The 12,370-nt window shown below is 39.5% G+C and overlaps 2 protein-coding genes across 3 annotated transcripts in view; one reads left to right on the top strand and one right to left on the bottom strand.

Moving 5' to 3' along the window:
• The window catches only part of PRMT9 (protein arginine methyltransferase 9), a 344,299-nt gene that overhangs the window by 115,251 nt on the left and 216,678 nt on the right, over nucleotides 1–12,370 (top strand). The gene's annotated exons all lie outside the window — the stretch shown is intronic.
• EDNRA (endothelin receptor type A) overlaps nucleotides 1–12,370 on the bottom strand; it is a 42,734-nt gene that overhangs the window by 15,073 nt on the left and 15,291 nt on the right. For both annotated transcript variants that reach the window (XM_032793213.2, XM_032793214.2), the window contains exon 3: nucleotides 6,209–6,336. In XM_032793213.2, the coding sequence (XP_032649104.1) occupies nucleotides 6,209–6,336 (128 nt within the window). The remainder of the gene's footprint in view (nucleotides 1–6,208; nucleotides 6,337–12,370) is intronic.

The following is a 12,370-nucleotide window of genomic DNA, read 5'->3' as shown; positions in this document are numbered from 1 at the left end:
ATTTTGCCATAATATTTATTCACTTTCAAAATCAAGTTTGTTTGATCATATCTTTGACCCTTTTCAATGCTGCTTTGTGAAAAAATTTCAAGTGCTTGAATTTTATTAGCAGGAATATCCAAGAAGGATAATTTCAGCATATGTACATGAATAGTAATAGAAACTGAACTTTGAACTGTATGCTTGTAAAATTCTCATTCAGATACACAAGTCACGTGATATTATTTCAGTTCCCCAATTGGATGATATAGATAACTAATATTGTGTGTAACTGTGAACTGCAAATTACAGTCAAATACACTACCTGAAGTTCGTGCTGTTAGTTGCTCATGTAACTTTTGTAATTGAGTGAATTGCAAGTTGTGAACCTGATTCTCTACTTCCCTACACTTTGTGCAGTCATTTACACTTGTGCAAAGTAAACTATTATTCAGAATTGGTCATGTTTTACAACCTTTTTGCACAGCTGTAAATCACTATACAAGAGGAAGGGCAGTGGAGAATGGGGTCCTGCATATTCAGTGATTTTTGCAGCTCCCAATTCAAATGACTCATCAGACCAAAAATTATTTATTGAATTTGAATAATTTCAAATAAAGAATACATTTAATAATTTGATTATCAGAATTTGTTGAATACATTTTCATACAGAAATTATATGGTCAGCTGTACTCAATTGGTACAAGGATAACATCAGTAAAATAGTGTATTGTAATTTTACAAGTGTGTGTACTGTGAACTATTTAATACAAAGGATCTTTCTCTAGCTCCCAACAGCCTATAATTAGGTGCGTGAAAATGTTGCAGAGTTTGATTCCTTCAAACTTACAGAAATATGGTATGTATATCAGGGAAGTATAATAAAACAAAGGAGCATAATACATTGCATTCAATTCCCCAACCTAAAAGCCATGTGTGTGTTTTCTGACTTTTCTTTTTCTTTTGTTTTTCTTTTCCTTTTCTTGTCATCAGTGTCTAACACATTCTATTCATCTCCAGATTGTTTTCTTTTCTCTTTTTCTGCATTTGTTATTCTCTCTATTCTTTGAAAAGCCTTGTCTTCTTTCTTTTCAATCTTTAGCTTTCCTATTATATTGTTTACCCACTTGCTTGCTCCTATATCGTATTGTGACCATCCCTTGCTGTCCTTCTCCAGTTCTCTCTGCTTTCTTTTACGCTATACAGTCTTAATTATTTATCCTCACTTGCTCTTCATTGCCTCTAACCAGTCCTTCCTACTATTTGGCATGTATATAATGCTTTTAGATTCATAGAGTTTAAGACTACAAGGAACCATTAAATCATCTAGTCCAAGGATGGGCAAACTATGGCCCAGGGGCTGCATCTGGCCTTTCAGACAGCCGGCCCTTGAGCTCCTGCTAAGGAGAAGGGTCCAGGGCTTGCCCCACTCTGCGTGTGCTGTGGCTCCATGCAGCTCCCAGAAGCAGTGGCATGTCCCATCTCCAGCTCCTATAAATAGAGAAAACCAGGGGGCTCTGCACATCACCCTTGCCCCAATCTCGCAGCTCCCATTGGCCTGGCTACCCCTCTGTGTAGGAGCCAGAGGGGGGACATGCCACTGCTTCTGGGAGCTGCTTGAGGTAAGCACCGCCTGCAGCCTGCACCCCTATCCCCCTCTCGTGCCCCTGCTGCAGCCCTGATCCTCCTCCCGCCTTCCAAAACCCTTGGTCACAGCCCAGAGCACCCTCCTGCACCCCCAACCCCTCATCCCAACCCCACCAGAGTCCACCATCACATTAATTTCGTGAGCATTCATGGCCTGCCATACAATTTTCATACCCAGATGTGGCCCTTGGGCCAAAAAGTTTGCCCACCCCTGATCTAGTCTTATCTTCTGTATATAACAGACCTTCAAATATAATCTAGGCAGTGTTCCCTCTAATTTTTCCCATACATGTGGAATGAATTTTGTTATGTGAACCAGTATGGAGGTGATGTGTGACGCATCATCTTTATATTGGTGCACATAACAAAATTCATGGGGTGGGTGTAGGGCTGAGGGGTTTGGAGCGTGGGTGGAGGCTCAGGGCTCTCCCTGCCATGGCAGCTCTGGGGCTGGGGCCACAGAATAGGCACCCTCTCCCCTGCCCATGTCAGGTCTGGGCCAGGATTGGGTTTTGGCTGCCCCTCCCCTGGCTGCAGCAGGTCCTGACTGGGTGGTTTCCCTGAGTGCCTGCGTGGCACTTAGTAGGCTGCTGCACAGCTGCACAGCTTACAGGGAACTTAGCTGGGTACCCCTGCATTGAGCCCAATAGTCTGTGTTTTGCTAAAGTGTATGCGTCAAAAAAAGCATCCCGTCTTGATTTGAAGACATCAGGAGATGGAGAATCCACCACTATCCTTGGCAGATTGTTCCAATGGTTAATCACCCTCACTGTTAAAAATGCGTGCCTTATTTCTGATTGGAATTTGCCTCACTTCATCTTCCAGCCATTGATTCTTATGCCTTCCTCCACTAGAATGAAGAGCCCTTTAGTATCCGGTATTTTCTTCCTGAAGAGGTACTTAGGGTATGTCTTAGGGTATGCCGGATCTACCGGGGATCGATGTATTGCATCTCCTCTAGACATGATACATCGATCCCCAAATGCGCTCCCCGTTGACTCCAGAACTCCACCAGGGCGAGAGGTAGAAGCAGAGTTGACGGTGGAGCGGCGGCCATCGATCCCGTGCCGCGAGGACGTGAAGTAAGTCAATCTAAGTCGATCTAAGATACGTCGACTTCAGCTACGCTATTTTCGTAGCTGAAGTTGCGTATCTTAGATCAATCCCCCCTCCTAGTTAGACCAGGCCTTATACACTGTAATCAAGTCATTCTCAATTTTCTGTTTGATAAACTGAATCGACAGAGGTTTTTGTGTGTGTCATTGGAAGGCTTTTCCCCCAGGCTTTGAATTATTTTTGTGGGTTTTTCCTGCACCCTCTCCATATGCAGTATTCCTGTATCGGTCTCACCAATGCTGAACACAGAGGTAAAATCATCTATCTGCTCCTACTCACCAATCCTCTGTTTATACAGAGGTTAAGAAACATTATATAATCATTGCAACAACCCTATAGTAGTTAAGTACTACCATCCCCATTTTACAGAAGGGGAAACTAATGCACAAAGGAGAAGTGATTTGACCAAGGATAAAGAACGAGTTATTGTCAGAATCAAATTTAGAGTACAAATAATCCCTTGCTTTCATTCCTATGCTACCTCCACTAAACCACACTGGTTCTCCTGCTATTGATCTGTTCTTTTTGGGAAGAGACTAGAATGACTGCTTACTAGAAAAGCCAGCTCAGCTGTAGCCAGCTGGGTGGTGGCTGGGAGGATATGTACGGTGACCACTCAGTGCTGTGGTTTATTGGCATGATCTTGCCCATCTGCATAGATACTGAAAACTGGGCTACCAGATGAAAGCGTATAATCTGGAGTGAGTGTTCCACACAGTATATTATGCAGCAAAGGCTAAATGAGACCTTACGCATATGGGATAAGATCCTTACCTTTACCCTTCACCTTACAATCATTGTCTGGGACATGAGCAAGAGTAAAAAAACTCAGTGGGGAAAAAAAAACCCTCAGTGACCTAAGCTTTCCCAACATTAGGCAATAATGTAGACGTAGCCTTAGTCACAGTTAGGACTATTTAGAAAAGACTCAGATTGTAGTCATCACCATGAACCAGAGTTTAAAAATGTCTGACAGGGATTTGCAACAAATGTGCGTTTCCTTTAAAGGGTAAACGGCTGGTGTGGCACTGTCTGTCAGCCTCTAAAAACCTTCTCCACATGTGAACAGCATTGTTCTCTTGGGCATAAACAGTTAAACCTTAGTACACCATCTATGCAGGCCAGTTTCTTTGCGGGAATGGACAGGGTTTCATAATAGACAGACGTAGTTAAAGGCAGGGACAATCCTTGCAAAAAGGAGCAAACTTATGGTTCATAAATCAGGGTTAACATCCACAAAAGATGATTAGAGGAGCAATAGTGACCAAAGAGGTGGAACGCTGGGTTTTTCTGATTAAGTTCTGCCATTTGAAGTCAAGGATGTATGTGTAATTGACACCAACTGTGGGGCTCTGGCATAAAACAAAGCTGTTTTATTAATGACCATGTATAACTTTTCCAGATATTTAATTATCTATTGCTCTAGAGAAGCAGAAGTTAAAGCAGCAATGCTTTGTCTTGGCTTCCCTTTCAGACAGAATTTCGCTGGAGTTTGAATCAGTGTTCAGACTTCTTTTCCAGTAAGATCTCAGATTTATTTTGTATTTTAACAAGGCTTTTAATATGACAAAAGAGGTTGGAGGGTTGTTTTTTTTTAGCTTGTTACCTAGGAAAAATAAGAATGATTCTTGTTTTGGTAATTTACAGGGCTAACTGGTCACATTTTACTGGAATATATTAATTTAGCTTGCTATGAGGTTTCAACAATTCTAAAATTCTTTTTGCTGCTAACACTAATTTGGAAGTTCGTACCAAACAACCCATGATCCGTTTTTACATATAAATTTGTTATTTTGAATGACAAAAGATGTCCAATCATCTTTGATAGCAAGATGATAATAGTTATCATGTTTATGAATACTGTTATTTTACTCCCAAGTTTCTGTGCTTTGCACAATAAGACCAATTAATTTGGCAATAACAAATGAAGCTTTTACTTATATAAGACATATTTATTTGGTTCTCTGCTTTATTTTCTCAAGTTCTAGTTGAAAATGCTGATAACTTTGATACACAATTTGTCCACAAATATAAAAAATGATATTGTCTTAATGCTATGATGCCAAGCTTAAAGCAGCACTTCCAAAAACTATGTTGGCTTAATTTTGCACCATGGAAAACAAGATGCACAATTTAAAAATTTACATAATCCACAATCAGCATGGGTAACTTAGTAATATCTGTATCTGAAATGGAACATAACATTGTGCTATTACCTCATATTTCTTTAACTGCACCCCAAAACTGAAAAACTTAAAACTCCATCCAAATACCGGGTCTGAGCACTGGAAAAATAATTTTATCTCCCAAAAGATGTGGGAATGATATTTGCCTCAGTGTAAAACTTTGAAGTAGAAATGTGAGATCGTGAGAGAGTGCTCTAAGGAACAGATCCTACATCAACAACATATGTGGAATGTATAGTTTATGGGATAAATTCTGACCAGTGCAATCCCACTGGGCCCTATGCTACTCTCACTAATACTGCAGTAAATTGGGAGTAACTCCATTGTAGTCAATTATCACATATATAATACTTTACAAACATCAACTAATTAATCACCAAAACAACCCTATGTTATTTCCATTAAAGAATAAAGCTAGTGTGGGATTAGAATCAGTACCGTAACTCCTCGCTTAACTTTGTAGTTATGTTCCTGAAAAATGCGACTTTAAGCGAAACAAGGTTAAGAGAATCCAATATCTGCATAAGAATTAATGTGTTGGGGGCAAACAGACATGTAAGGTCAGATTTAAATTTCAGTTGCACCAGAGTAAATCTCAATCCCAGTGAAATCAGGAACTGACCCAGAGAGGTTAATACCAAAATTTTCAAATGAGGGAGTCTAAAGTTAAATACTTACATAAAAGTGACCTGAGTTTCAGAGATGCACTCGGATCTCCCACTCACTTCAACACTTTTGAAAATCAGGCCCACTTTATTTAAGTCAATGGGACATCTACTGACATGAGCAGGAGCACTGGATGCTCTTTGAGTGCACCCCTAGAAATAAGAACACTTTTATTTAGGGGCCTACATATAGATGTAAGTTCTTGACCTTAGGCACTCAGGTTTGAAAATTTGGGCATCAGTGATTTGTCCATGGCTACAAAGGAAGTAAGCACCAGCCAGGATCAGAACACAGGGATTCTTTGGCCCCTGTGCTGTGCTCTTAGATCATTGCCCACAATGACTTGCGCTTAGAAAGCTATTTGTCCTTTGAGTGAGGAAAAATTGGGATTTTAGTACACACACTTTCAAAAAAGGCTAAAACTTGCCATACAACAAATCCTAACAGTAAAACTGAATCCTATATGTTTTTGAGAGTATGAACAAGACACGCTGTTAAGGTATGCACTTATACCTGTGGTATAACCACACCATTCATGACTCTCAGTTCTAGAACAAGCACAAGTGAGAGGTCTCAAAGAACAGTGTCCAACAAAAGGATGAGAGATACTATACCTGTCCACACTAAGGGCACAGAGATTGAGGACTGTGATGCCCACAGATGCCTTCTGTATAAAGGGGAGGAATTTGCAAAGAAACAGCCCGAAATCAGAATCCTCAAATGGCCACCGCTGAGCATGAAGCTAAAGAAAGGACACAAGATAATCAGAAACTTTGATAATGATAATATAGACTGTGAATATGTAACAAACTATAATCATGACCTATCTTCAAATCCACCCCTAATAGCCCCAAATTCTTCATGTTTAAGCAATTCTCTTGGTAGTGAATGAAACGGGGAGGTAATTCTGCTGCCATAGAAACATGGAGGAATTAAGGAGAGTGTTTAAACATAAGCAATGGGAGGATGTATTGATCCTCTCCAACTGAGGTAGTAACAGTTTCACTGTTAAAGGAGTCTTTCCTAAAATGCTTCAGCCACTGTTATGCACACAGAAAATCAAATTCAACCCTATCCTGGCATAAACTGGACCAAACCCCCTTTGTCTGCTTTCATGAGCGCTGAATCTGGCCCAGAGTCTAGCATTCAAGGCATGACTCAGACCCCATAATGGGACATGTAAAAGCCTAATTCTCATTGTTGCACACAAACAGATTCTTATCTTGTAAATTTACCACTTGTGACAGTTTTGGATGCTGGATTATGAAACCTGTGGAAAGATTATTATTACATGTATACAGTTTGTACCATGTTGTATTTTAAAGGGGAGGCATCCCCCAGGTGGGCTGTGGTAGATGACAATAGAGAGGCAGTTGTAAGTGTGTATATGCATGAGTGGCAGCAGTTTGGACTAGCATTTCTCTCCCCTAGGATGTACCAGCATAACAAATGTGAATAAATTGATTCTTGTGCATAATTAGGGAACCAAGAGTAATCTCCATCCCAGATGTCAGTTATGCTTTGAACAAGTAAAGATACTTACAAAGCTTTGCTCCTTGTATTACTCACACTTTTTTTCACATCTATGAAATAGGTTTTATAACTCAAAGCCTTATATGTAAAATTGAAATACAGTGCATCTGAGCCTGGGATGAGATTCTGTCAATGTCCTCAAGTCTGCATAACAGCATTTTTTGAAGGAAGTACAGAATAATAACAATACGTTCATTTTTTTCTTTATACCCAGTCTTACTGACCAAAGGCATGGGACACAGAGTATTTGCATGACACTCTGCAAGTGGTAATCACAAATGTCTTCCATTTGTTTCAGGGGAAAGTGGGAAGCAATACCCAGTTACTTTAGAGAGTTGGAGAGACTATGCTGAGTTTGTCATTGTGCATAACTTAACTAACAGCAATGATGGGTCCAACCAGCCCCCTTGGGTCCTAATCCTCTGAACACTTGAGGAAGTTCAGATCCAGATCTAGATCTGAATTTTGTGGATGACTGAATTAAACCCTGTAATTTGAATATCCCCAAGTTTCACCTCAGGAAAGAGTAGTCCCTCCACTTGTGCTTTTCTTCCTCTCTGCACACTAGCACCCAGGTCAGGCACAATCTGACCAAAAACCTTAAATCAGACCATCCTTCTTCGAAACACTGGCCAATCACAGTGTGAACTGGTGCAGAATTAGAATTGATAATGAAATCCAAAACCACATGAGTTTCATGACATTTGGGTTTTGCTGTGTACATTTCCTACACATCTGCTAAGCACACAGAATATTATTTTTAAATGTCAACGTAATAGCCTAGAGATACAACTGTGGCATTTCCAATCAAAAATTTGTGGTACATCATATTCTGGCTGCCACTGAGCAAGGGCTCAATGCTGGAAAGGTGGGAGCAAGGAGTCATCCTTTTCCCTTGTACAGCTACACAAGAATCAGTTGGAATCTCGGTGCTTTTGCCTTTTGAATACAAAAGGAAAAGTGAGTATTAGTGTCTATACTCCATTATTGCTGCAGTAGGCTTAAAAGCCATGGAATAATCTTGTACATTAACTCTGCTACTAAGAAAGCTACAAGGTGAGGTCTTTGGTATAATGTCTCAAGGACTCTCTCAAGATAAAATCACTCAGAGAAAAAAACTATATAACAACTTTTCTGACTGTGTCTATAGAATTGGAATAGATCCGATTCTCTAAAATTCCTAGCAAAGCCTTTGGGCCTCTTTCTCCTCTCTCTTGTGCTGGTTTTACATCATTATAACTCAGTGGAATTACTCTGATTACATTGGTACAAATGGTAGCAGAATGAGACTTCATCCCTGTAAATTGATGCTGCCCATCTGTACAACAGCCCACCATCTGAGTGCTAGCTTGTTTTTAGATTACAAAAATCTTGAGTTTATTTCCACAAATTCTCTCTTCCCCTCCCCCCGCCCCCCCGTCTTCCTTCCTATTTGCAGCCTGAAATCTGGGGAAAGAGAAGATCTTGGACACTTCCCAGCCAGCATCTTTTCTCATGTGAGGCCCAAACAGACCGTTGGTCACTGTGGAGGTCAGGAAACTTCCCAACCCTTATTGTTTATTACTGGACACCATAAAGGCATCTATTCCTGAAGTGCTTTTATACTGAGATTGGCTCCTCAGGTAAGTCTAATTCAGAGCTTTGACAATCAGATGGTCCATAAACATCTGTCCTCTTGTTTCCTGACTGAAGCCCAGACAAATGATTACTCTGTGGTATTAACTGGTTTTCAGTCATTCATCAGTTTGTTGTGGGGTTTCTTGCACCTTCCTTTGAAGCATCTGGCTATGACAGGATCCTGGAATAAACTGGAGAACAGGGTTTGATCTGTTGTGGCAATTACCAATTGTTCTCAGCCAATTCCAAACATCTCTCCACTACATTACTTTGTTGCTAAAGCTTTTTATCTTTGGAGATATTTTGAAAATCTGCCTCTTCTGTCTGTGCACTTTGATTTCCAGACCATGACTTCTTTTATCCACCTTGATTATATGGTTAGTAATTTGGACTGTATTTTTTTCAAGATTACATTCCAGAATCCACATATGATGTGGATGACCATCAATGTTGGTAAAGGAAGGTGTGTGGTAGCAGTTTTGAGCACAGGACTGAGAATCATGGCTCCTTAGTTCTATTCCCAGCTCTGCCCCTGAGTGCTGTGTAAACTGGGCAAGTCACTGCATGGCTCTGTGGCTCAGTTTACCCATCTTTAAAATAATGCTTACTTACCAGGTTTATTGCACAATGTTTTCAAAGTACTTTGAGTGCAAAAGCATTACTAATCTTATCAGTACTAAATAATTGAACCTATGGATTTGACACTGAAGAGATTAAAATGAAGATTATCTTTGTAACTGGGCTAGTGCCAACGCTGTGCTGACTGTCAAGATGGCCTAAATTCATTTGGCTAGACTCCTGTTTTCTTTGGTGTCTGTGGCATTTAGTCCAATTCAAAAATGGAAGTTTGCATTATTCATTTTCATGTAATACAATACAAGTTGGTACAAAATTGCTTGTTGTTTTGATATTGAATTTAATTAATTTTACTTTGCCCCTGCTGTTTTCATGTTTCCATGTTTTGCAGCTTGTTGTCGTGGCATTCTATAACTGCGTTTTAGAAGCTGGATAAGAAGTGGGTGAGGGAAGCTCAAAGTTTTGATAGTTGGAAGTTTTACTAACTGGGAAATGCAGGAGGTAGCTTAATATTTTGGGATATGCATATTATCTGAATGCTTTTCCTAATATAATAAGCAGTAAAATAGTTAATAGTGTTGACAATCAATGTCATTAGGTTTCAGGGTCAACACCCAGTTCATGTTTTGGGCTATCTGCATACTTGGATAAACTCTACTACTTTGGCATATAGTCAGTTCATATTCTAAAAGTTATCTTTCCAGCCATATGGCTTAGAACCATTTTTTCTAAATGAAAGCTTAGATTTTGGAGCACAATTCTGCAGCGTGTGTGAGTGAATGCTGCACCAAATTCTGCAGCAGCAGAATTATAGAAAAGACACTGGTAATAGCTCTGCATTGTGACATCCAAAGTAAACACTCTTTTTCTCTCTATTAATATGTTTCAATTGTTAAAAATTATTTAATCAAAATATGACAAATTATAAATATTTCTATGAGATCAGCAAAATTTACATCTGGTTTAATCTTACTTATAGTACAGGCTACTTATCTAGTATTTCTAGATTAAACTTCACAGCTTGTGGTTGTCAGAGCTACTGGGTGTAGTGGGAAAAGTCTGCATATCACAGCAAAATATTCAGTATTCATTGAATACTGAGCATTTAGGTATTGAACCTGTCCTTTAAGGATCAGCTCTGATCTGGCCCATTGAAATTTTGCCCCAGTCTACACCCATCTGCCACAGTCACTCAGAATACTCGGATTGCTTCTATTTATATTTTTTGGCACATAATAGTTTTTTTAAAAAGTGCCCCTTCAAATATTTGAAAAAATCAGTGTGTGCGTGTGGAGCATCTTCTTTCCTTCATTTCAGGCCCTCCTCCATGTTCTAATTGGATTACTCAGATTTTAACAGGAATATTTTGTTCTTTCAACAGTATATAAAATATGTAAATACTAGAGAGAGAGTCCCAGACCAAAATCCCAGGTCTCAGTACCCCCTATTTTTGGAGAGGTTTAGAATATAAGCTTGGTTTCACTTGCTATTATACTAAGAACATGATTCTACAAGGTGCTGAGCACTTCACCTTCCTCAGGAAATGCTCAGCACTTTCAGGTGTGACCTGTAAAGCAGCACACTTGTATTTAACCAAACCACAGACGAAATGCTGTCAGCTTTCCAACGGTTTCCCACTTTGATGAAAACATACACCCTACATACCAACTTCTGATATCCTAACTTAGGATTTGTGCTTGAACCATTGTAAATAATAATGAATGATAGGATGAAGTTTCACCAGCAAGTTATTGACCAGTTCCTTTGATTCTAGCTGAACTTACAGAATGGATTTAACAAACTACAAGCCCCAGTTTTGCAAAGGGATCATCATGCACAAGAAACGCATTCCACCTACACTCCCATCTATTAAACAGGGAGGAGTGCAGTCTGGCTCCCACTCATTATACTCCGAGTAACCCAATTAACTTCTTGATGACCACTTTAGTACAACCAGCAAGAATCTATTCTATATGGACTGGTTGTACTCTAACAAATATTTGCCAGGTATATAATTGCTTTTTCTCAATAATTCTTCTCTTGGTTGAGGCCTTCAATTCATTTCAGGCCACAGAATAGCTGTCAGAGATGGAAGGGCCTAACGTGTAAGATTTTGATTTCCAATGCCCCACAAGATAATTGCCCAGCCAGTTATGGAGACATGGCTCCAGCTGTGAAATTCAGATCTAGGTTTTGATTCCAGACTCTCAGTGTTTGAATCTGGGCCAAATAACTATTGCTTTCACTTCCTACTGCTGAAGGTAGGATTTGAAGTAGCACTGTCAAGGGGAAAGGCTTGGCATGCTGTTATCAATCCCCTTAGCCATCCAAACATTTATGTACCATTCTAGTTAACACTTAAGAGTTAGTAGAAAGAAAGTCAGTTGTTCTTTTATTTGCACTGTATATGGCCCCAGCATATTTCAAGCAATGGAAATGAACGTGCACTTTGTAGTGACTATCTGAAACTCTGCTACTACAAAGCAAATATTGGCATCAAAAAGAAAAGTCTTGTACTTGGAAAAAGGTTAATTTTGTCACTGGTTTTCACAGTGAGACCCTGTCATAGCTGCAGCGTGTACACTTCCTCCCAACACCCCAGGAATCTCTCCTTTTGCAAGATGAAAAGTATTTTATTCCTTTTGTTTCGTCCTTTCTATTTTTTCCTTAACTGAAGCAATACGAGTATTGAATCATTGTACGTCCCTTTTTAAGCTGACTTTAATAAAAATCACTGGAATCAGAATTAATTTATTTCATTTTTCAGATTAATTTTACAATTATTTTGGTGCATAGTTTCCATTATTATTCAGCCCTGCTTATGCATTCATTACTTTCCTTTGGATAAGGTGTCAGATTTTTCCTCTTCAAATATCTTTAGAATCAGTAGGTCTGATCCTGCTAGCACTTGCATTAGTTTTACACCACAGCAAGTCCAATGGTCTCTATTTTCCCATTAGGGTGCAAGTAACTCCTAAGAACTTTAGTAGGAGTTACTCATATCATTTGCATGGGACTTTTGGACCCATTGATTTTAATGGAGTTACTTC

The sequence above is a fragment of the Chelonoidis abingdonii genome, chromosome 5 (genome assembly GCF_003597395.2).
Source record: "Chelonoidis abingdonii isolate Lonesome George chromosome 5, CheloAbing_2.0, whole genome shotgun sequence".
Classification (NCBI taxonomy): domain Eukaryota; kingdom Metazoa; phylum Chordata; order Testudines; family Testudinidae; genus Chelonoidis; species Chelonoidis abingdonii.
Note: the sequence above shows the minus strand (reverse complement) of the source record. Positions and strands in the feature narration are given on the sequence as shown.